Raw genomic sequence first — 26,876 nt, 5'->3', positions numbered from 1 at the left:
CTAAATCGAGTAGACCATATTCACAATCAAGTAAAAATTCCTTAAGAGTATAAAATTTTTCGTGGTCTGAATAATTTAATATGTCTACTAAGTCAGAAAATTTGGGTGCGCTAACTTTTAAATGCACTAAATTTTCATAAGCAGGTGTAAAAGAGTAATATATATGTCCATAAAATTCGTGAAACTTAATAAATAAACCTTTATGGTACTCGGATACAAAAAGATCATTAAAGTTTTGCATCTCAAATCATAATGCTGAAACAGTTAAGTTAGACTAATAAGAGTTGATTAAGTGTGATGAATTAAGTATAAAAAGACAAATTGGATGACTGAATTATGGGGGAGCAATTGCATTTACTTCTTGCTCAGTAGGAACTTTAGGGTAAAGATGTGGTATTTCTGGCATAAGAGGTGATGCCACTTCAGGAGCAGTAAGTGGTGACAATTCAATTTGACTGTTGTCGTGATACATGTTATTATCTGGTGTATGCTTGAGGTATCGACTTCTGTTTGGTTCATTGTTTGTATGGTCATCAGTGTTTTCATCATCTTTAGGTGTTTGATAAATTGATGTTACAATGGAAATTAGAAACAAATTGTACGAGGCTCCTAGTAATGTTTTCCAAAAACCAATAGTGTTTTTCGACAGTTTTTGTATCTCGAAAGTTCTTAAAATAAAAATTACGACATCGATCAAGAACTTGATCAACATGAAACATGCAAATAAAATTCCGGCTCTTTCTACGTAATAGCCAATTTCTCCAAAAGTACTCTTAAAGTGATCAAGGAAAAAAGATGGTGACAACATTGAATCTAAGTATAGTCGATTATTGAGGCCTGCGGCGCGATAGATATCGCGTTGACTATTGTCTACATGTGCGTTTTGAAGCACTGTTCGAGAAATCTTTTTCAAAACTGAATTAGATGCAGATTTGTGTAAAATTGTTCTCCAAAAATCTTTCAACTGGTTTACAGTGTAAATACCTGCACGACGAGAATCATAGTCTGAAATTTTTTGAATTTAACCAATTTTTGTGGAGCAAAAACAGCGGGCGGTTTAAAAGGAACTGGCGCCGGCATCAACTGATACCAAGAATTATTATTATCTAAATCAAGTTGAAACAAATTTTTGAAAGTATCTGTACAGTCTATTTCATTTGCAAATGGAAATGTTTGGCGCGTAATAGGATTAACAAACATAGTTTTTCCGTCATAAAAGATCGGAATACGGTCGTAACAGCGATCAAGTACTTTAAGCGGTGAAATTTTCTTTGGACACGGATATAGAAAACCTATAACACCTTCAATTTCTAAGAACATTGAACGATTTCCGGTTAACATGAATCCGGCCAATCTATTGTTTTCGTAAGACAATGCATTGATCATTTGGATTTGAGTGCGTCTGAGCTCGCACATATTTTGTAAAATAAGGAAGTCAGACTGTTCCAAATCACGATAGACCTTATACATCATGAAATTAATTTTCATACGCATATGAGCATCATAATCGAGCATCATAATCGGTGTCTTTTCCAACGTTTTCAAGAATTTTTTTATGATTTCCAAAATGTTGGCTACCAACTAGCTCGTTTTTAGGTGTCTCGTAAAAACCGTTCACCCTTATTTTGTTGTCGGTGCCGACTTGCATTTTGTAATAATTAACACTATTTTTCGAAATTACGGTTTTTCCCGTATTCATATCAAATCCGCCTGTGAAGGAAACAAATAAATCATCAAAGTTTGTAATAAACAAAGGAGTAGGCTTTCTTTCCACAAATATAATTTCTTTCATTATTTATCCTCAGTTTTATGTCTCGCGTGTGGTCTATTTTCATGTTGTTTTGCAAACGATAAACATCATTTTGCATGTCGTGCGTACTTATGATGTAGTATTGTGGTGGATCTGGTTCGTTTGTGAACTTTATCATTTTTGCGACTTGAGTGAAAAGTTTTGTAACAATGCAATTTTCTGGCACATCCCATGAGTAAGCGAAGGGGTCTAGTGATGTTGTTTCACAACCTCCTTCCTTGAGTTCGCATGGAAGTTTTAATCCTAATGGGGTAAAAACTGATTTTGTTTCCTGATCAACTTCGAGTTCAACTCTTTGCATTTGTGTTTCAAAGGAATAAAGTTTTACTTCTTCTGACGCTGAGCAATCTGTGTTATCTTCTAAGTGGTCGTCCTCATTCAGACCACCGTGTGTGTATTGGTGTTTTAAAACTTCATTTGAAATGTCTAACTTATAAGTTCTATCGTACTCTGTTATTGCAATTTTTCCTGTTTTGTTTGCACGTCTGCATTCTTCTGGCGTTACTATGACGTCAGTTGTAAGAGAAATTTGGTCATATGCTAAAGAAGAGTGCGATAAAAATCCACAGTGCCATCTTAAAGCTTGCGATTTTACTCGACACATCACTGCCTCTACTTTTGTTCTGTATGAGCTTTGATACAGTGTCACCGTTGCAGGTGCAACTTTAATATTTTCCGGTTTAATGTTGCATTGAGCTGCTTGATTTAAAGCATACATTTTGCTTTCTTTCATTTTTGAACAGTCATAATGAACAACTTTTAACGTAGGGGAGATGTCATCCAACTCATTTCTAACTGAGGGTCTACAAAAAGATACAACAGTAAAGACAAACAAAACAGTTAAATAATTATAAAGGAAGTTATTGTTTTTCATAATAGCTTTATTTTATTAGTGATTGACTGAGTTTTTGGTTTTTTTTAGTGTCAGAAAGCTAAGAGTAAGTCTGGAAGAAGTAAGAGAAAAGGTCTCGGAAGTTAATTTTCCGATGATTTGAACCTTTTAAAGTAAATATATAAGGTAAGATTTAAGTAAATCCCGCTTGATAGCGAGTAGTAAGTTTTTTCAATCGTCCCGAAATTCTACGATCGATTCGAGATGAACGTTGATCATCCGAGGGAGTTGGGTTTGCTTGTACACGGGTTTGGGTTCTAACAGGGCTGACTCTAATGTCAGGTGGATCTGCAAAACGAATACGTGTTTCGGGATATGGGGTAGAACTTCTATTTCTACTACGACTACGGTTATCAGTTGTTTGTGTGTTATCTACAAACGTAGTTGAAAAACCTTCTTGAAATCCTGAATCCGGTTTTGTTATTGTGGTATTGTTATCTTCAAATGTTTTTTCATGATTATTTTCATTTTGTATGTTATCCGTATTACTTGTAAAATTATCTACTGGGAAAAATTCAGTTTCAGTATAGGGTTGTTGAAAGGAAAATTTATTCACTGGCTTATTAAGTTTTTCAACTTGTTTATTCATTAAATTTTTGTAGAATGGTTGGAAGATTTCATTCCTTAAACCATAGTCAACAACTAATTCTGAAATTGCGTTTTCGATTGGGAAGTACTCAATTAGATGGTTTCTATGGGCAACTTTTTTGACAGTTTTGTTTGAAACAAGTTCTATTTCGTAATTTACATTTGTCAATTTTTTTGTTACTTCATACGGTCCTGATCTTAGTTCATGTAACGTTTTGGATTTTCCGTCCTCGAATGAGTGATTTTCCATTAACACTAGTTGTCCTACGTCTAAAGGCTTACCTAGTTTATGTTTGTTTCTGTTTTGATGTGCTTTGGAGTTAACTTCTAGGCTTCTGTTGTATGCAGTTTTGTAAATTTGTTTGAATTGATTTTCACGAGCAAGCAATGAACTACTTAGGTTTGGTTTTAGTAGTTTATCTATTTGATCGTTGTTGCTACTTTGTTCTGAATGCTTGTGGAGTGGTAAATCTTTGCAAAATTCTGAATTACAAGTTAAATTGAAAGACCTTAATAATCCTAATTTCAGAGAAAGGGGAATTTGGGGCTTTTGGCCAAAAACGATTTCGTAGGGTGTTAATCCTGTACTAGTGTTTGCTGTTGTGTTATGAGCAAACGCGAACTTTGGTGCTAAGTCACTTCAATTACGATTAGCTTGTTCAAAAAAGATTCGGAAATGTGTGCCAAGATGTTTGTTTTGGATCTCAACTTTTCCGTTGATCCAGGGAGAGTATGCTGTTCTAGGAGCATGCGTAATTCCAAGTTCATGAGTCCAACTTGTGAACTCCTCGTTCATAAAGGCTGATCCTTTATCATACACAAGTTTTTGTGGTATACCAAAAGTAAGAAAAAATTTCTCAAGTGCTGATATTGTTTCACCTGCTGATGTTGATGAAACTGGGTAAACTTGGATGTAACGAGAAAAGGAATCAATTACTACTAAGCAATGTTTATTTCCGTTCGATGGTGGATTTATTGGACCTTTGTGATCTATATGTACCGCGTGCAAGGGGAAAGGTACAGTTTCTGTCCATTTTTCAAGTGGTGCTTCGTTTAAGTCTTTGCGTTTTTGTTTATTTTTTTGACAGTCTAAACAATTCGCTATTAAGTGAGAAACCCATTTATATAAACCTGGCCAATAGAAAAAGCGTTTTATGCTTGACAATGTTTTATCTTTTCCAAAGTGTCCAGAAAGCGAATCTTGGTGAGCTAATTCAAAATTTTTTAAGAAGAGAGATAATGGTGCTTATATTTTGATGTTTTGAATATTTGGATCTTCAGTTGGTTGTTTAATACATAAAATGTTTCCAATTAGGCAAAGATTTTCGAAATTATTCAAGTACGTTTTCATGGCTTTTGATTGTCGGAATTTTACATTTTTCTCATCTTTGTTTCCTGATTCAAAAAGTTGTCTTACAGTCTGAATAACTGGGTCTTTGAATTGTTCCTGGCTTATTGCTGTTATGTTCAAGTCAATATCTTTAGCAAAACTACATAATTTCTCAATGAGTTCTTTTCCATCTGAAATTTCGTTATTTTCACAAATTGGTTTTGCTAGTCGAACACTTGCTATTCTATCAAAGTTTGCTTGCTTGCTTCAATCTCTTGCTCAAGACTCATGTCATCTATTTCTAAATCTGACAATTCAACAGAATTTAGCAAAGGGTCGTCTTCTGTTGTAGAAATTTTTTCAAATTGCTCTTTTTCTTTTTCTAATATATCACCAAATTCTAAAGACAAATCAGAGTAGTAGTTTTCACTGTCGTCTTGTGCGCTTAGGATTGGCTCTTTTAGTGGGAATTTTCCACGATAGTGATTTATTGCATTTCCTTTCAAGAAGGATTCTGATATATCCGAAGTTGAACAAATTCGATCACTGGGTTTATAGTTTGTCTGAAAAAATTTTTCATTTTCAAAATTCAATTTTTGAACACCTTGAAAAGTTTGCTTTGGAATGGGGTAGCAATCGTTTTTCTGTCCTTTTTCATTGTCATGCAACACAAAGTATTTTTCTTCGTTGCCTGACTCGTCATAAAATTTAATGTCTTTCGGGATTTTTTTGTGCTTCAGTTGATACTTGTCTAAGTCTTTTAACGAGACGTTTCTACTACGAATGTCTAGAAAGGCTAAGTTTTTGCCTTCTGTCCAGATTATTTTCAAGTTTTGGAATTGTGAAATGACAAGTTGATAGCGGAAAAATCAATGAGATAATTTTCCTCTACGTCCCCAAAGATACAGTAGGGGCTTGTGGTCTGTGTAGAGATACACTGGATGTGGGGAACCTATTATGTAATGCTCATATATTTGTAGAGCAGAAATTACACCACAAAGTTCTCTGGCTGATGTACTCATTTTTTGCTCATCTTTTGTGTAAATTCGAGAATTAAATGAAACTATCCGTTTTCCGGTAGGAAATTCTTGGACTAAAATTGAACCAACACCAATTGATGATGCATCTACATGAACATGGAAGGGGTATCTGGTGTCAGGAATTGCTAAAACTGTATCTTCACTTATACGATCCTTAATTTCTCTGAACACCTTTTCGTGTTCATCTGTCCATTGAAATGTGGTTTCAGTTTTTATGAGATTGTAAAATGGCTTACTGTCTACAAGAAGATTTTTCATTTACATGCTGTAAAATCCTAAACCACCTAGGACTCGCATTACATCTCGCTTATTCTCAGGTGTCTTTAAGGCTTTCAGATCTTCAACCCTTTTTTTACTGGTTGAATTCCGTCTTTTCCTACTACATGTCCTAAGAATTGTACTTTGCGCAAAAAGAATTTCGTTTTCTCAGGCTGAGCTTTCAGTCCTGCTTTGCGTAGCAAGAGGTGGTACTTTTTTATTATTGAGTACATCTCTTCAGCTGTCTGAGCTTGCATGATTGTGTCATCAATATAAGTTACGGCTTGTCTAGATTTTATTAAAGGTGCAAAGTGGATTGTCATTATCCTACTGAAAAAGTTTGGTAGTCCGCAAAGTCCGTAAAAACCACGTTGAAACGTGTATTGTTTTGAACCGATTACAAAACTCGTCAATTGTTGTGTTTCCTCCGTTAGAGGGACTTGATTATATGCAGAACATAAATCACTTGTAGTGAAGTAGTTTCCGTTTAGTCTAGTCAATAAAGAACCTATGGGCTCTAGAGGCCATGAATACTTACTTAGGTCTGTTATTGAATTTAGATATCTAGCGTCTATTACTAGTTTCACTATGTTTCCCTTTGGAAGGATGATAACCGGATTAATAAATGACGATCCCATTTCAGTGTCGTCTCCCATTTCTCGAATTATTCCTGTTTTACAAAGCTGATCTAGCAAAATTTCAAGTTTTTCCTGATGGTGCAATGGCACTCGTGATGGTCTTTGCTTAGACAAGGTTGAATTTGGTAGAAGTTTTACGTGAAATTTTTGCTTTATTTTGCCAACGTCATACTTGTGCTGAGAGTAGACATCCTTGTCTCTGGCAAGAAGTTTCATGAGATCTAGTAATTGTGCATCATTAATGTCAGATTGACTGAAGTCAAATTTTTTGAGAAACTCACGGTCTGATTTAATAAACATTTCCAGTTTTTCTGGTGGTATTTGTTGTGGTCGAATTTCACCTTCTATTGTTGCTTTTGGTTTTAAGTCTTTTAGATCTTGACTAAAATCTGTTTCTAATTCATGGTGGTCTGCAAATTCTTTTTCTTGAACCTTTTTCTGAGCTTTTTTCAACTTTTGTCTAATATCTGTTTTGTCTAATTTCGGATTTTCTAAAGTCTGAATTGGGTTTTCAACTTTTTCAGTCACATGAAAGATGTGATTGAAATCTGTTTCAGTTTCTGTTAAGACATCTAAGAACGCGACGTTATCAATCAATGTGTACTTTTGTGTTTTTTGACAAACTTCTTCCAAAGTGTATCCTATTGAACCCTTATCTATTGTTACTTTACGATCACCAGGGTTATTAAGCATTATTGGTAACTCTTTTTCTTTTCGTACACAATAGACGTTGTATGTGTAGATACCTTTGTCCTGGAGCCGATTGTCAATTATAAATGATGTTCCTTGTTTGAAAAATTGGTTTGATGGTGTTATTGTTAGTACTCTGCTAGATTTCGGTGCTAGTTCGAAAGGTCTGTTAAGTACAACTTTTTCAAAGTGTCTTACAAAAGGATAATTTTTTGTTTGATATTTTGAGAGCGTGATTGAGACGTTTGGATAAATTTGTAAGTTCATTTTTGGAGTTGTGAACTCAATTGATTTTGTTGCAAAATTTAAAAAGTCCATTCCTAGGATGTTTAATTCGCAACCGTTTTTCTCTGAAACCCATGTTTTGAGATCTGTGTAATATTTGCCTTCAATGTCAAATGAAATGGGGACATGAATGTAGCCTAACAAATTTAATCGTTCACCGTTGACTGCAATTGTTTTCTGTTTTGACTCAATTAGTTTAACATCAATCAGTGGCTTAAGTTCTTGTAGAAAATCAAAGTTTATTAAGGAACACGTTGCTACTGTGTCAACTAGAAACTGCGATTCGAAACCGTTATGTTTATTACTGTCTCCGACGGCGTGAATGTACAAGTTAATAAAAATGTTTGTCTTTTTATTTTTGTACGGAGACTCGTCTAGTTTAAATTAATTTCATCTTGTTGATTGTCCACAAAGAATCCATTAACTTTATTTTCTCTGAATTGAACTCTGTTTGAGTTACGGTCTCTACTGTTATCTCTAGAATTCTGATTAGAACTGTTACTTCTTCTATAATCCTGTCTTGGACTGCTTGACTCACGATACCTTGTTCGGGAACCGTTTCGATCATATTGTCGTTTCCTGGAATAGTTTCTATAGTCCTGGGGTCTACGATCGTTGGTTCTGCTATTATAGCGTCGATCTCGATTCTCAAAGCTTTGTGAGCGATTTCTGAAGTTATTGTTCTCAGATCTAGGATGAGGAGAGTATTGTCTGCGGTTGTCTTGGTTGTAGTAACTGTTACGTGGTCTAGTGTCTTGTTTGTATCTGTTCTGATTTCTATCATAACTATCTTCTCTTGGACGACGTCCTCTTTAGCTTTGATAGTTATCTCTGAACTTATCTCTTTGCTGTGGTTGCTGTCTGTTTTGTTCTTTAAAGTCTCTGTTTGCATAGCAATATGCTATTGTGTGACCTGACTTTCTGCAAAATTTACAAAATCGTGTGTGATTTTGTTTATTTCTAGGCTCGTTTGGGTTGTAGGCTGCGCTAATTCCGTTGTTCTTCATTAAACTTGCTAATTCTTGGAGCTGGTCTTTTATACCATCTATCTCCATTTTGTTGTCTATGCTGCTAGATGCTGTGCCTGTGAAATCACTACTTACTGCAAAACTTAAGTCTTTAGTGCTAACTTGATTTCTAAGTTGTTCCCATGTTGCTTTAGGTGTTTCTATCAAATATTGATGCGCTTTTTGTTTAAGTGCTGGAGGAGTTAGTCCTCTTACAAAAAATTCCATACACTTAGTTTGCCTTTGAGCATCTGTGAATGGGTCTGGCCATCCCTTTTCCACTGCTTTTGTTAGTCTGTGTACGTAACTTTTGATTAATTCATCTGGTTGTCTACGAATGTTTTCTACCTCAATTCGTTTTCTATACTTGTCTTTCTCGTCTGTGAATCTATTTAGGAAACCTGTCCTAACATCATCCCATGGTTCCGCTGCGGGCAAAGAATCGAACCATTGGGCTGCTGGTCCTCTTAAGACTGAGCCAAATAATGCTTTCCTACGTGCGAAATATGCATTTTGTGCATCTCCTTGTCCTGGTCTAATTCCTAATGAAAACTCTATTTTTCTCTCTATTAGACTTAGAAAATCTGCTACGTCCTCACTTGGGTCTAAGCCTGTAAATTTTTCCAGAGAAATGTCTGGGTATGCTACGATGTTAGCCATTTTTGTTTTAGGGTTTTTGTTGAATTATTACTAAGTTTTTATATGAAAAAGATACTATAAACGAAAGAAGCAATATAAAAGTCTAATCAAAAGAATTTGAAGCCATGAAAAGGTCAAACAATTTTTTTATAGAATTTAGAAAATATTCAGACAATTTGCTTAAACAAATGGTCCTATCTCAAAAACACTATTTGGGGTTCGAAGTGCGTCTAAAATTTGGTTAAACTTTGGGTTGTTTTCCGCATGTGTTATGTAACAAGCTAGTCCTGGAATGTTATCAAAATTAATGAAAATGTACATATATTGCTTCTTCTTATCTAATTTATAACTAGTAACTTTGCCTGTATTATAACCAAGTTTGAAAATAATATTCAAGAAGTTAGCGTCAACACTCATTGAATTCAACTTTTGCTCTAAAAAAGGTGTAATTTTAGACAGTATCAGTTACAAAATTAGGTAAAGTTTTAGTGAACTAGAGTTCAAAATAACTATTGGGCGTGTGCAAAGCTTTCAAAGTTTTGTAAAAATCAGGATTAGAACTTGCATATGTTATAAAACCGTGTAGGCGCGGATCGTTAACAAACTTATAATAAATAATCAGAGATTGTTTATCGTTATTTGATGTGTACTTTTTAACTTTTGCAACTTTATCGTCGTACAAAATGGTTACATTTAGGTGCTTTGTACTAATATCCGTAAGCTAGTTTATAAGACAATAAAAAAAGTTTTTGTTTTGTTTTTCACTTTGTTTTATACAAAAATATTTGATATTAACTAATTATAGGCATTTGTTCATTCGTTGATAGCAACCATCTTCGGTTAGCCGATATTCTATCCAGAAAAATTTTCCTGCGCGACTAAATTTTGGTTTTTGATTGCTTTCAGAGAAGGCTGTTGTTAGTATTGGCCTAAATACTCTGACTCGATAGGAAATGATTTGATTATCGCTATCAGACTTTCTTATTAGAAAACAATAAACTCTTTCTTTTTGGATTATTTCTTTAATAAAGTTGGGCAATGTGGGTGAAAACATGCAAATGTTTTCAAACTTATAGAGCTTATTATCTGGCAAGGGAATTAGTTTCAGATTTTGGCTGCTTTCACTCATTTATTGGAAGCTTGTGGTTGAGCGTACATACATTGTAAATCGATGATTGAGCCACGTTTATTAAGTTTGTTGAACAAATAATCTAAGGAGGTATTTTCAGTTTTAAATATGGTTACTTGTACGACAGTTTTTGTTCTTTTGATACGATAGACTATTGTCACGTATGATTGTTCAACGTCGGTGACGTATTTGAGCACTCGACAGTCTGCTGAGTTATCCTTAATACTTATTTGTTTGTCTCCTATTAGGTATTCCATAAACTTTTTGCAAAAACTTGAAATTTAAATTTGTTGAAGTGAATTTGTATGCAAAATTATACGTAACCCAACAAGTACAATCGAATATATGGCTCAGAAAAACGAAGGAGAAACTTAAATATCACAAAATACCAGTAAAGGGAACGTTTACTTAGAAAGGTTGCACGAAAAGATCGTGTTATTCCTTTAAGTTTGCCGTTTTGGTGGGTAGTTTTGGACAAAACGCTATGTTTCTATTAGTATATTAACTTAAAACAGGGGTCAATAGCTATTTTCTTGTCTCTGTGTTCGAATATTTACTCATACTTCAGGATTATTGGCGAATTTCAGGAAATTATTTGGAATTTTGAGACCAATTTTGGGATTTGTACCGCTAATTTGTATCCAAAATGAGATATTTTTCACTTTTTGTGTTTAAATTTGCGTAATTTTTCACAAGTTCCGGGCAATTTTTGGATTACCTGGGTGAATTTTGGGTCAATTTTGGGCAAAAAGTGACAAATTTGGGTCAATTTTGATGAATTACCAGATCAATATAGGCGAATTTTTGAAAAAATTTTGCAAACTTTGACAATCTTTTACCAAAAGCGAGTGTTTTCTTAATGAAACAGGGCAAAATCGGGAAAATTTTGACTAAATTTGACAATTTTTTGACAATTTTTGGCTTATATGTCAATAATTTGGGTCAAATCTAATAGTTTCGGGTTGTAATTATTTCGATTTTGTGTTTAAAAGCAAAAATTGTAGTTAAAATTTACTGAATATAGTTAATTATTGGTTAATTTTAGGCAAATTTTGAATTAAAGCCGATAATTTTGCATGAATTTTATATAAAAACTGAAATAGTTTGGTCAAAAATGGGCAAATTTAGGAACTTTGGATCCTTTGGTCCTAAATTTGGTCAATTTTTAGGTAGAAATTAAAAAATTTTGGTCTAAATCTGTGAATTTTATGGCTTTATGAGCTTAAATTGGTAATTTTAGGGAACAATTTGGGCTTATTTTGGTTTAAGTTAGTTGAATTTTGCACCAAAATTCAATTATTTTCTCAAAACTGGGGTGAATTTAGGCAAAAAACACAAAATTTCTACACCAAACGAGGCTAAATTCTTCAAAAATCTGATAAAATTCGAAAGTTTATACTCTATTCTGGACAATTCTAGTGAAAAATTGTGTTTAATTGGCTGATTTGTGGGTGAATTCTCACTAATTCCTGTTAATTTAGTCAAAAAATAGGAAAAATCGGGCTTAAAATTTCATAAAACCAACTTTGTTTAACTCAAAACTACGAAATTTTAGAAATTGAGGGTTTAAATCGAGGCGTTATAGTGATTGCTGGGGTGTTTGGTTAACAATACAACGTTATTTGTAGCTATCAGAGTGATTTATTAACTTCTAGATACATTAAAAGGTACACTATGCATGTATAATGAAGCAAAACAACGTTAAACTAGGCTTATTTGCATGTGGGTCAATTTGTTTTTGCAATACTATGGGTTTGGAGGATGATAAGTTCGACAATTTAGATGATAAATCAAAAGTTAAGATGTATAAGACACGCTAAGGTTAAGTTACGGACAATAGATGAGAGCTAGATTAATGAATATGGATGTATGATTTCGTATATAGGACTAGGGGGGATAGTACAGTTCGTTATGCTAACAGTATTAAAGATTTGGTTAAATTGAACACAATTATTTAGTCTAAAAGTAACATTAATGTGACCGGTCTTGTTTAATTTTGTGCGGGGGGGGATACAAATACGTCTATTTATGATACACAGTTATGTACTCACGTGTGCGCTTAAAAAACCAACCTACATTGTCAAAATTTGGGTCTGAGAAGCAAAGAACCGGTGCTCAAAGTTACTAAATCAGTGGACTGTTCTTTTGTGGGGAGAACCCGTCTCTTTTATTAGGTCGTAATTGAGACGCTCAGAATCTTAGAACATCTCACACAGGTACTGGGATAGCGCGGTATGTGGCCCTACCATAAAACCTGTGTGACCTCTGGGTTTTTGGTTTGGAAAACTAGCCACAAAAAGTCCACCAGGTCCCTAAATGTGTGAGCAACCGACGTTCTTTATTCCTCGTCGCACCAGTTTTTAACTCTGATGTGTTAGGAATTTTATTCGCTTGTTCTTAATTACCACACTAGAGCTAAACCTATACTATTGTAGCGACCTTAATTACGTGCTAGAACAAGTCTCACTATATGCTCACAATGTTCTTTGCTAATTTCCAAATCTATGTGTTATTTGCTAGAAAATAAAATTGATTAGATACAAAGATTAATTAGTGAATAGACAGAAAGGATAGAGCACAATTTGGGGGTAAATCTTACTTGAAAATATGGTGGGGTATCTAATCTTAATCAATAAATTGAATCCATCCTACTGCTGGATGTGAACATTACTCTAACTCTATTTTTGCTATAAAATTGGCAGACTTACAATCGCTGCTGATATTTCCCTCTTAGCTGAGGAGTAGATATTTCGCTCTAAGAGCAGTGAGAGGAAGAGAGAGAGAGAGAGAGAGAGATTTTTTGGTTGAAAATCAAGCGTCTTACGTTTGCGCTGGTTGAGTTTGGTCTGATTTCCTTCAGCAGCAAGCTCTAAGCTCGTGCGTGTTTATAACTGAGTCAACACGACTAAAAATCACAAGACTTATGACTAGCTCCGAATCAATTCCTAGGTCATTCGTGGAGCCGACTATTACTCGTCTTTAGTCATATATTCGTTTCAGGCTTGCTGCTGAAGAACGGCCTGGATAGCTTCAGTATCCTTCACTTAGTACGCGTATTAATAGCGGCAGTGAATCAGCCGGTATGGCCTGCTCCATAGTGTATTAAATAATACACAGCAGTATTTGGCTATGAATAATGTATTCATTCACTCAACGCAATTTACGCAGCATAGCTCTCTCTTAATATTCCGTCAGTTTAGACTAAGTCTAAAGTGTTCACAAAGTCGACGGTTAAATAATTATACTCTCTGTAGTATCGGTAATTGCGGCGGCAATTATCCAATTAGCAATACTACACCACCCACAGTCTTACTTGGTTTTCGCTCCATTAACACCCAATGAGATGTAAGAACGGGGGATTCTGATAGATATCAACCGTTAACCCCTGCTTGTCTCACATTTTTGTGTGGGAAAATCCTACACGGGTGCAGCACCTACCTGTTTCGTTTTCGGACTCGATTCGATGAAGTTGTCGTTGATGGGCTGTGGTTCCATTACACTCATTCAACTGTTGCTGTTGTTCTTGATGCTGATGTTGTTGTTGTTTGTTTGGGCCTTCTGACTGTCTGGACATTGTGGTCCAACTGGAATTCTCTGGCACTTGAGACAAAATATGTGGCTGTTCCTCTATCGGTGAGTTGTGGTGTGACAATTGTGAGGTTGTTATGTTGTTGGTGGAGTTGTCTATACTACTTGGTTTATTCCCACTCTGAGGTTTGGTCCGCACTGCATCACTCAAACTTTGGTCTATCTTAAACGAACAAGTTTATACAAAACTTCATTGAAACCCTACAAAAATTCGTAACAAAAAGCTGTGAAACACTTTTCATACTTTGACCTTCCGGTCGACGTGAAAAACCAGGCAGATCTTAAGATGATGGATAATCATGCAAGAGTTTTGAAGATTCTCATAGACGATAACCGTCCCAGTATGACCAGGTCAACCCAAATTGGTCATGAAAAACATTTTGTCTCGACCAAAAATTAAAATCCGCACACCCTCGGTCGACTGCAGTTGTAAGTTACATGATTCTTAGTAATAATTGCAGTGTCATAAACATAACCGACAGATTGCTGGGCAACAGCTGCATAGACTATTGAGGCCCTCTAGCTTATACAATCACCAAGACTGAAGTCAAAATCTGCGATTAAGAATAGAAGATCTTGATTTTAAACTACAATCGTTTTCAAATCAAATTTCAAATACAATGTCTTAATGATAGAATTTACATTTTTGCATTCTCAATTTAGAATTCAGAAACGAGTGCATAAATCAATTTATTCAGTGATGTAATCAAACTACGAACCTAAAAACCTATACAGTATGCATTAACAAATGACGGCATGCACGCAAGTTCGGCTGCATCTGGCTAAGAGTCACGAAATAGGTCGCACTTTGACTTCTTGGCCCGTGATCAAATGGTCGTAAGAAACAAGGAAGAGTTCAGATTGAAAGATTGAAAAATTATATTCGAAAGGCTCCGGAACCGATTCGAATCTGCTTTTCGTCAAATATTTTTGCTTTATTAAACTAATCAAATGAAAAAAACCGGTAAAAATGAAACAAAAATGCACAGTATTATAAGTATTCTGTTAAATCTGGCTTGATCTCATTAAAAATCTCTCTAAGTCGAATAGTTACACAGTGGGATATCATTTATCTGAAATCAATGAACCCAAAAAAATCGACGAAATTAAGAACAATGAATATAAGGAATTCCGATGAAAAGGGAAAACGAAACGAAGAAAGATTCAAAATCTGTTGCTAATTATTTACAAGTCGAGTAGTGTTGCAACAATTATTTTCAATATCCCTTACAAAACCGTTTCTGGTTGCCCATTACTCAGCCACATGAAACATGAAGAAAAATGCAAAAATCGCAAAAGAACACAAAAATCTCGCAATTACAATAAAATGGCAAAAAAGACTCAAATTGCATTTAAAAGTCTAAAATTCCTCACAATTTGTTAGCAGTTGTTCAAAAACGTACAATTAATTGTAAATATTCATGCAAATAACCATTCAGCCGGCAAAGTTCGAGTTAAAATTAGAGTTAAAATTTGAGTTTAAAAAATGCCACGGAGGAAAATGCCACACGTGAACAAAAGTCTAGGCTCCAAAAGAAAATGTTGCCACGTTTACTTTTCTTGCATTGTGACGTTTACTCTCTCTCTCTCTCTCTCTCTCTCTCTCTCTCTCTCTTTCTCTTTTTTTTCTCTCTTTCTCTCTCTCTCTTCCTTTTCTTTTTTCTCTCTATTTTTCTCTCTCAAGATTCACAATAAAAGATTTTGATTTTAAACTACAATCATTTTCAAATCAAAGTTCAAACACAATGTCTCGATGCCGCTTGGACGGTCAATATTCAATTTCATTTAGAGCTTACATTTTCGCTTTCTCAATTTAGAATTCAGTAGCGAGTGCATAAATCAATTTATTCAGTGATTTAAGTCATGTATGCTCAAACTTACAATTACTTGTTAATATTTTTGCAAATAAATTTTTCAGCCGGCAAAGTTAAAATTCGAGTTAAAATTTGAGTTAAAAAAGGTTTGAAAAATGCCACACGTGAAGAACTGTCTAGACTAGAAAATTTTGTCACGTTTACTCTTCTTGCTCTCTCTCTCTCTCTCTCTTTCCCCTTTTTTTCTCTCTCCCCTTCTCTCTCTCTCTCCCCTTTTTTTCTCTCTCCCCTTCTCTCTCTCTCTCTCTCTCTCTCTCTCTCTTTTCTTTTTCTCTCTCAGAATAGCTTATAAAAAAACACTCTATTGTTCCATTTATTGTTCCGACCCCATCATATGGGGGGGAGGAACTATATACTCAAATGGGTTTTTTTTTGTTCAGTGAATTTTCGCCGATCGATATATTCATCGTAGAAACTTATGAGTGGTATCATTAAAAAGCCCGTCCAGCGTAGATTATAGAATTAAAAAGATTTTTTCGAAATTCATTTTTTACAGGGAGTTATCGAGCTCCAAAATTTTGTGATCATTCTGGCGTTTTTGTTCACTTTTACAGTTTTTTTTCACTTTTCCGATAAAAGCATGTGTCATATCATTGAAAAGCCCTTTGAAATAGATTATATAAGTTTTTTTTGAAAAATCCCTGATCAGGTAATATATTTTTTTAGTTATCATATTGACATTTTCGTGGTGTCAAAGTGTATTTCTGATGTTGGTTTTAGATTTTCGGTTTTTGGATAGCAAATTACCGTGTAAAAATATTCACTGCGCCTAGGGTAGAATGATACCAATTTCGTAAAACCTTCGAAACAGAATAGATTCAAAAATTTCTAATTTCTGTCTGGAAAAGGCAAAAACAAAATTTTTGGTTTTTGCCAGTTAAGGTTATTAAAAAATTATTAAAAGGCTTTAGAAAGTTAAATTTAAAAAAGTTATGTCACCCTGATTTGGGGTTTTTGAACAATAAAGTTCGAAAACACCAAATCAGATTGACAAAACCTTTCTAAATTTAAATTTCAAGAACTAGCAGATTTGGATCTAGTCTATCCCCCACCAAAGTGGGTATCTATTTTTACGCCGCCCCACGCCTACGTGCTGTTGTTTTGCACAGTGATACGCTGCATCAGGACTCTTGAATTGTAAATGGTAGTAATGAAAAAAAGATAGGGGGCGGCGGAGCAGAACAGATCCCATAATTTTTTCCCCTTGTCTAAAAAACAGGGGTCTTCCAATTATAGGACCCCCCCACCTCAACTTAGTGGTCAGATAACCTATAGCCCCCCCCAGTCATAGTAATTATACAATAATGGGGGCTAAAATTTCATGGGGGATATAATGGGAAAGACCGAAATATAGATCTGCACAACTTTAGTTCATATGTAGTTGAAACCTATTCAATAAATGGTCTTTCACATTATAACCCCCTGCAATTATAGCTCCCCATTATGGTATATTTACCATGACTGGGGGTTATAAGTTATATAACCACTAAACTGGGGGGGGGGGGTTATAATGGGTAAGACCCCATTATTGAGCCTGTTTCAACTAAAAATTTATAAAAAAATGTGTCGGTCTATCTTTTAGATATGGGGGGAGAATTATGGGATCTATTTCCCCCGCCCTCCGTACCTTGTTTCTTATTACTACGTTTTACAATTCATGTGTTGTGATGCAGAGTATTACTGTGCAAAACATTAGCATGTAGGCGTGGGGTGGCGTAAAAGTTACGGGTCGTTCCCATTATAGACCCCCCATGAAATTTTAGCCCCCATTATGGTATAATTACCATGATGGGGGCTATAGGTTATCTGACAACTAAGCTGGTGGGGGCTATATTGGGAAAGACCCAAAGTTACATACCCACTTTGCTGGGGGGGATAGATTGGTTCCAAAACTGATGGTTGCAATAATAGCTTTGACCTCATTCTGATGGTGATAATTAAAATGGGAGTAAATTGTATTGTGTTTGCAGAAATCAAACGTGCGTTCAAATCATCAAAAAAGTTGTGATTTTTGGCAGAGTTGTTTTGCTGCTGATGATTTCGCGCCAAGTCAAAAATTGCAGCGACAAAGAATTTTTTGCTCATCTCAATCTATAGAAGTCAACAGAAGTTATATTGTTGGGAAAAAAGTCGGTGTCCCCAAAGTACTAAATATCATCCCCCCCCCCCAAAAAAAAACATACATACACAAAAACACGCACATACCCAAACACACACACACACACACACAATCATGTATGCGTGGAGGGCGTTCGAAGTGGTGGGGGGGGGGGGGTCGGAACATAATGTGCTGTGCACATTATCACGATTCGCCTTGTTTTAACTTATATTCAACAGATTGGCGGAAACAATTGTTTTCACGTGCGGCTTTTCTTTTCCATCTCGTTTCAGTGACACTTAACCGATTTTAAAAAAGCAGAAGATGACCACAACTCTTCTTCCAGTCTTAAAAAACCACGATGAGCCCAATAATAGCCTTCGCGGCTGTTAATATGAAACTTTGTGGGCCCCATATGAAACCGTAAATGTTTTTTGTAAGATTACCATTATCTTTGCAGCTAAATAATTTGCAAATTGATAGTTAATATTTTTGCAACCATTTAGTTTCAGTAACTAATTACTTTTATATAAATTTCCTACCAATTAATTATTATATTTTTGAGTAAAATTATTGTCTCTATAACCCTAAACTACTGAATAACGACGCAAGTCTTCTTAAAATGTGTGACAAAAAATATCCAGATATAATACATTATGAAATTAAGATTAATTCTTTTCTTATTAAGATTAATTCCTTACCTCAATCCTTTCATATTAAGATTAATTCCTTACCTCAATCCTATTTCGAAAAGACTCTGTGTGCCCAAGAGCATCTCTGGCAGCTGAGGAAGCAAGAGCATCATTGACTGCTTCCTGATCCCCTCTTTCAATCACATCTTTTGTGCTTTCGTCGACATTACAATGAAGTTTTTTGCGATCGCCAGTTTGAGATCCATCTACAGCAGAGAGATTCTTAAAGCTTGGAATTAAAGCAAAAAACAATTTTTTTGAACCGAGGACACCATTATGGTTGATCTACAGCTGTACTACTTTACTTTGAGTAAAACTATGTAGAGGGCAGCTCAGAAATTTGAGCGCAATTCATTTTATAAGCAATATCTGTCGAGCACGGTCGTTTCAGACTAAGAATCGGTCGAGCACGGTCTTTTAAGAACTAAAATTGGTCCAGCACGGTCTTTTAGTGAATTGACAAGCTCTAAATTATAGAATTATAGGGGTGTCGATCAGCTACCGAAGATGAAAACAAAGGTTCAAGTGGTTCTCCAACTGAATGTTTTCGAACCATTAGATACGCGAACTCTCGAATTGATGTAGAATTGAATTGACTCTTTCGAGAAACAATGACTGTAAATCAGTTTGTGTATTTGAGTTTTTGATCGTTGTCTTCGCGGAACTGTTAAATGCGGCAAACGATAGCATGTGTACGGTGATATTTCAACATTTTTTTCACAAACTTTGTGGGCATTTTTTCGGTTTTCCTTTATGAGCTTTATTAGCATTATCTTACTTTACAAGATCTTGCTATATTTTGTAATAAGTCCCATTAATAAATTAATTTTTGTCGAAAAAAAATCTTCACTGTTTTGTTCACATTACATTTTATCGTTCAGCAAATTTACCAATAGAGTTGTTTATGACTATGGGAATTAATAAGATTTTATAAAATATCACAAATTTTATCAGATCTTACATCATAAACACAATTGTAAAAAATACTTTTGTCGTGTATAATTGTCCTGACTAAAGAATTTTTATTGTGCAAATGTCACAATGAAATGTTTTACAAAATTTGAGTCCATGGATAAAAACGTCGGAGACATATTATTGAACAAATCAATAAGATCCCAAGCAAAAAAGTGTTCATTAACATGATTTCGAACAAAAAAATATCGTCAAATAATATGATTTGCTTAAAAATAGGGTAAAATTTTTAGACCTCAAGAGTTTCTTGAAGCAAATTGACTAACGAGTCATAATGAATCAATTATATAGTCGTTTGAAACAGCATATTCAAAACAACCTTTTTGAGGAAAAAAGCAAACTAAGATTATAGGTAATGTTTGTTCGAACAAAAGGTTCCGACTCCACTCTAGCTATAAACTTGCTAAATTTTATGGAATGTTTGATTATTAAATATTTGTATAGTTTTAAAATTGACAAAAATTTAAGTACCAAAAAACTAACTACAAAATTTAACATAAGTTTCAATTTCAAAGATTTAAAAAAATGATTTCTTTTGAAAAAATTCCTCATTGTTTTGGTCAGCATAGATTCTATCCTAAAGTAATTTTATCGCAAAAATTGTTTAGGACTATATTGCCCACCAGGAATTGTAAATCTAAAAAAACATGACACACAAACACTGTTAAAAAACCATGCCCAGCTATCGTTTTCATTTGTCAAATATTTTCTTCAAAACTGCAATATCTGAAAACAACGGAACTCTAAAGATTTATTGTTGAACTTTAAGGAATGCAGTATAAATGAAAGGGCCCGAGTCTTAACACGTTCATAAACTATCACCATGCATATGATAAAACAGGGCTCGAAAAAGCGACCACAAAAGATTGCTGAAAATTAACTTTTTTGTTACCTGTCGCGTGTTACAAGAATGGTAAATTGTAGACTTGAATGATAATCAACAGCAAGAATGCTCGTTAATGTGCGTTCGCACATGATGTTCCGAGCTCATCTACACTTTTGACTTGATAGTCAGATCAGTTAAAAATAGTTGTTTGAGTGTAAAAAGTCGTTACACAACCGAACTACTAAATGAATTACATAACACAATGCCTGATTACAACGCTCACACGATCTGCCATTTGAAAGGACTACGAGAAAAAAAAACAAACGGCAGAGTGAGCAAAAACATAAATTTTTTAGCGAATGTGCTGAAAAAAGAGAAAAAGAAACACAATTATTGACCACTCACAAAATTTTTATGAAAACGCATATTTTCCAAGAAACAAATCATCAGTTACGACTTGACATCAAAGGTAAAACAGTTTTTGAATTATAGGGAAATAGATAAAACCGCTCAATGATGAGAATAAGTTACAAATTGACGAAAAGAACAGAAACTGAAAAGTATTGAAAAAAAACATTGAAAAAAAAAATATCATAAACTTAAATAATTTTCACTATAAACTGATTGCATTGTGTAACATCATATTTTCAATCCTAAAATAAGTCTATGAGACCGATCAGCATTTTACGACTAAATGAAAAATTTTTTAAAAAAGCAAAAACAGCAAATTCAGAACAAAAATTGAGCGAGAAAATTGTCTAACCCAAAGAAGAAATTTTTTTATTTTTTTTCTAATTTCATATAAACGTTTAACTGCATTAGGGTTCTTCTTTTTTAGCAATATGACTTCAAGAAATCAACAAGCATAAACAGATATATTAAAACCACGAAATTTTTGAGAAAACCAGTTATATCAACGCCAATAAATTCATTAGCTTTTAATGGAAGCCAAAAAAGACGCTAAAATATACATCAAAGAGAAGACAATGACGGTTTCCAATCATTAGTCATCAACAGGACATCAAAAAAGTCTTATGATTAGAACAACAACAACAATTACATGCAAAAACCAAAATTTCAGTACAAAAATTTGAGAAGAAGGTGTTGAAGCCACTTAAACCATAAGGGTTTGAAAAAATTCATCTATGATCCATTGGACGTTTTTTTAATGACAATGGGAATTATAAATATTCGGATAATGAGATAAGATTTCAAAAGCAACCAAAATTACAAAAAAAAATCCGATTTTTTTTTGAAATTATGAAAACTCGTGTAATCGAAGTAATAAAATCAATAGTTAGAAAATAAAAATCGTAGCCAGATTCATTCTAGTTGCAGTAGACAAGACGGAGGTCCCGTCATTACTGAGACTGACTTATAAATCAGGAAAATAGGCTTAAAATTGGTTATTGTCCAAGAAAAAAATCTAAAAATTTTTTTCTAAATGCTTAACAGCCATTAAATTCAAGAGTTTTCAACGGAAACCGAAATTACGCTAGGTTATGCCTTGATGGGAAGACAAAGATTTGTTTTATAGATATTTCTTCAATAAGGCATTACAATAAGTCCCATGATTATGAAAACAACGCCAAATTTCAAAAAAACCAAAATTCACCAGAAATGCGAGAAGAAAGTGTCGACATTTAAACCATAATGTTTTCTCTGAACACTTTATCTATGATCCGTTGGACGTATTTTCTAAACCAAAGGAACTATTAATATTAGGATAATGCGATAAAAAATCGAATGGAACCAAAATTCTAAGAATAAAATCCTAAATTTTTTTTTGAAATTATGAAAACTCTCGTTATCGAAGTCATAAAATCAATAGTTAGCAGATAAAACCACTTACCAGATTATTTTGTTTCCAGTTAAAAGGAACGTGGCCTTGTCATTGCCGAGACTGACTTACTGTTCATGAAAATAAATTTAATATCAGTTAACGCTAAAAAAATTGCGAAAAATTGTTTTTTAAAGTCTTAGCAGCCATTAGCTGACAAATCAAAGCACTGTAAAAGTTTACGTAAGGCACTTTGGAAAGTCGATTGCACCTTTGGTTAAGAAGTCTGTGCCTTAGGGTGCCCAAAATTAGTAAAATCCCGAAAAGAAAATCAAACCTTTACTAAAAATTTTGAAAACTCGGTGTCGAAGAGAAAGAAAAACATGAGCGATTCCTTGAAAACGAATGTTTTGTTCCTTCGGTATCATTTGACTGTAAATGAGGTGTGTTATTAACGGAACCTCGATATGAAAAGTGACTAGTCTCTAAATGAATAAAAAACAGTTATAAATAGGAAATGTTTTCTAAAAAAAACAGCTCTCAAATTGAATTCTGCTTGTTTTTGCAGTAAACTTCTTCATTAGACCAGAACTAGCTTTTTATCGGTCTATTGATGACCAAAAATTGTTTAATTTTGTAGCGTGAAAAGTAATAAATTAATTTTGAAATAATATTATTATAGAAAGGCCTTAATTTGAACAAAATTTGTTAAAAGTGAACAACATCTTGCAAATATCACGTGGTCACACAAAACTTTAAACCGCGATAAATCCTAAAAAAAAAATACGAAAATTAGAAAAATCTTTTTATTTTTGAATTCTACGCTGGACGAGCTTTTTAATGATACCACTCACATTTCTCTACGATGAATATATCGATCGGCCAAAACTGTCTGAACAAAAAAACCCATTTGAGTATATAGTTCCTCCCCCCACAAGTGGGGTCGGAACAATTAAGTAATTGAATATTGAAAACCGCATTAAAAACGGACATTAAAACTTTTGCAATAAATAATTTTTCTTCCCATCAAAACCTTTTTAACTACATAAGCATATTTAAATACCTTGAAACCGATATTCAATTAATTATAAGGAAAAAAGCTGTTTCTTAAACGGAAAGTACAGTCATTATGAGAATCAAAAACTTTTTATCTGAAGGAGCCGTTTCCAATAAAAATGTACAAACAAACCTGAAATTTTCAAAACTTATACAATTCTTATCAAGTTTGAGGAATTGAAGTGTCGGATTCCGTTTACGTGTCAAGCAGTTAGAGCGAATAGTGGGGCCAAAACTGTGTCAAATGGGAACTAATGCAATAGCTTCCGATAAGCAGTGTGTTTCTCTTAATGTTTCTTTGTTTTGTAAAGTTTGATTCGAAGACCAATTCTGGAATTCTTCTTAGAGATTTTGTCAGTGGCTAAAGATTTTTCAAATTATTTCACTAGTACCCAACACAGTTTGAGAGCAAGAATGTTGCTTCAAATGACAGATTTTTAAAAAATCAAAACTATTATAAAATTTACAAAGAAGTGATTTGGATCAAACAATGATCATCTTTATCTAATGAAAACAAACCGCTACATCATTTGTTTTGAAAATTCTTTCAGTTAATAGAATTGATATGAATTTAGAGGATTTGAACAAAAACAATATTACTCTTAAGTATACTTTTTCGTTTTCAATTCATTGTTATTTTTTCTAATAAAATCAGACTTGTTACACGATGTAGAACCCCTAATGAGCAAAAATCTTGACCGATAAGAACGACGTTGTTTTTTGCAACAATTGTTTTTGAAATAAAAATTTGAAAAACAATTTAAAAGAAAACATTCAAAATATTCAAAGTTATATTTTTTCCGACACCACTTGTGGGGGGAGGAACTATATACTCAAATGGGGTTTTTTTGTTCAGACAATTTTGGCCAATCGACATATTCATCGTAGAGAATGGAATTGGCATTATTGAAAAACTCGTCCATTGTAGAATTCGAAACTATTTTTTTTTTTAAATATTGATTGTTTCTAGGAATTATCGAGCATTGAAGTTTTGATTGAACACTGGATATTTGGCATGATTTTTTTCACTTTTAGTGACATTTTTCTTCAAAATACGATGTTTTTTGTGAAAACATTAATTCAAAATTACATTTCACGCCACAAAATGAATCAATTTAAAGTTCCTAAAAGACAAAAGGCGATAAAAAAGACTAAATCTTGTCTCATTGCTAAGTTTACTATCAAAGAAAATTCGAATTCTTTTTGAGAGCTTTTTTTTAGAAAACTTTTTGTATTTTTTGTTTTCTCGAGTCAACTAGAAGCTAGTCCTTTTTTATATCGAGGATCCGTTAATAACAAACCTGTTTTGCAGTCAAATGAATCCCAATGAACAAAGAATTCGGTTTCAAGGAATCGCTCATGTTTTTTTTTCTCTTCGACTCCGAGTTTTCAAAATTCTTAGTAAAAGTTTGATTTTCTTTTCGGGATTTAACTAATTTTGGGCACCCTAAGGCACATACTTCTTAACCAAAGGTGCAATCGGTGTTCTAAAGTGCCTTACGTAAAGCTTTACAGTGCTTTGAGTTGTCAGCTAATGGCTGCTGAGACTTTAAAAAACAATTTTTCGCAATATTTTTAACGTTAAGCGATATTAAATTTATTTTCATGAACAGTGAGTCAGTCTCGGCAATGAAAAGGCCACGTTCCTTTTAACTGGAACCAAAATAATCTGGTAAATGGTTTTAATTGCTAACTATTGATTTTATGGCTTCGATAACGAGAGTTTTCAAAGAAATTCTGATTATCTTTTTGAGGTTCTACCAATTTCATGGAGTCCTATGGCATAGATTTGTTGACTGAAGGTTCAATAGGTTTCGTATTGAGCGTTGAATAAACCTATCTAGAGCCTTGAGTGGAAAGTTAATGGCTGTTAAGACTTTAATAATGATTTCGAGAAGTTTTTTTGAACATCAACCGATCATGAACATAATTTTGTGAATTTTAAGTTAGTCTCAGTAACAAGAGGAAACACTTCATTTCTACTGCAACCACAATTAATCTGGTTAATGGTTTTGTTCTATCTTCTAACAATGTGGTATATGACTTCACTGCCACAAGATTTCAAAATATTTAAAAAAACTTTTCTGGATATTTGCGTATTATTGGTTCCTCTTGAATTTTTATCACATTATCCTGATGCTAGTATCTCCCGTTGGTTTAGAGAAGACTTCAGTAGATCATAGGTTTTCAGAGATAAGCTTATGGTTTAAATTGATTCGACACTTTCTTCTCGCACTTTCCTACTGAATTTATTGTTTTTGCCTGTATTTGTTGTTGTTTCCGTAGTCATGAGATTTATTTTGATGTCTTATTGATTACTTTTGCATGACAAATAAACCTGTCATCCAATCAAGGCATAACTGAGAGCATTTAGTGACTTCCGTTGAAAGCTAATGAATTTAATGGCTGTTAAGGATTTTAAAAAATTTCTCAAATTTTTTTGAAAACTAACCAGTCCTAAACTTATTTTCTTGTACAGTAAGTAAGTCTCAGTAAAGGCCGGACTTCTTTTTTTTCAACCGAAATTATTCTAGTTAGTGGTTTGTCTTCTAACTACTGGTGTTATGACATCGATGCACGAGTTTTCATAATTTTTTTTACAAAATTTTTGGATTTTTTTTTGTAATTTTGGTTTTTCTAAGAATCTTAACAAACTATCCTAATATTGGTTGTTGCATTGACATAGACAAGACGCTCAGTTGATCATACATGAAGTTTTCAGCAAAAAGCTTATGGTTTACATGGCTTCGACTCTTTCTTCTCGAAATTTTCTGCCTAAGTTTTGGATTTTTCCGGTATTTGTTGTTGTTGTATTCATAGTCAAAGACTTATTGTAATGTCTTATTGATTACCTTTTCATTGCAAGTATCCTTTTACATCAATCAGGGCATAACTGAGCGTATTTGTTGGCTTCCGTTGAAAGCTATTGATAATAATACTGTTAAGAAATTCGTAATCTTCTTTTGAAAATTAACCAATCTCAAATCTTGTTTTTAGAACCTTAAGTCAGTCTCAGCAATTGCCAGACCCCTTTCTTTTTGACTTCAACCAGAGTTTATCTAGTTATTTGTTTTATCCTCTAACTATTGGTTTTAGGACTTCGATGTACAATTTTCGTAATTTTGTTTCCTTTTATCGCCCACTTTTTTTGAATTTGCTGTTTTGAATGTTTAGGTAGCCGAAAAATGCTGACCGATCTCATATTCTTGTAATCGATGATTGAATGAATCATGTTACCCAAAGCAGTCAATTTACAGCGAGCAGTCTTAAATTTTAATATATTATAGGTTTTTAAGATTTTTAAGGATTTTTCAATTTTTTGAGGTTTTTTTGTTCTCTTCGTCAACTTCTAAATTATTCTCATCATTGAGAGGTCCCATACAATTCCTTCTTTTTAAAAAAAATTAACCATGTTTACTGATATTATGACGTCACTGATGTTTTCTTTGTTGGACAATATGCGGTTCCATAAAATGTTATGTCAGTTGTGTATTTGTGTTCCTTTAGCACAATCGCGTAATAACAAACCCAAATGATTTTCATATTTGGCCCAATTGAATTTATTTACTCAGTCAAAATAGTTTCTGCTGAGTTAATATAAATAGCAATTGAAACAAAATTGCTTAATATTCATAGAACAGCTATTGCTTTTAATGGCTTCACTAATTTGTGTTTTCGCAATGT

General features: G+C 33.8%; 1 protein-coding gene across 1 annotated transcript in view; it reads right to left on the bottom strand.

Annotated features, from left to right (window-relative positions):
• LOC142346203 (uncharacterized) overlaps positions 1-26,876 on the bottom strand; it is a 139,137-nt gene that overhangs the window by 19,241 nt on the left and 93,020 nt on the right. The window contains exons 17-18 of the mRNA XM_075398714.1: positions 18,601-18,764; positions 13,745-14,057 (exon numbers count right to left, since the gene is read on the bottom strand). Of these exons, the coding sequence (XP_075254829.1) occupies positions 13,745-14,057; positions 18,601-18,764 (477 nt within the window). The remainder of the gene's footprint in view (positions 1-13,744; positions 14,058-18,600; positions 18,765-26,876) is intronic.

This window comes from Convolutriloba macropyga, chromosome 9 (genome assembly GCF_964194025.1).
Source record: "Convolutriloba macropyga chromosome 9, txConMacr16.3, whole genome shotgun sequence".
Classification (NCBI taxonomy): Eukaryota; Metazoa; Xenacoelomorpha; order Acoela; family Convolutidae; genus Convolutriloba; species Convolutriloba macropyga.
The sequence above is the reverse complement of the archived record's forward strand: the minus strand, read 5'-3'. Positions and strand labels throughout refer to the sequence as shown.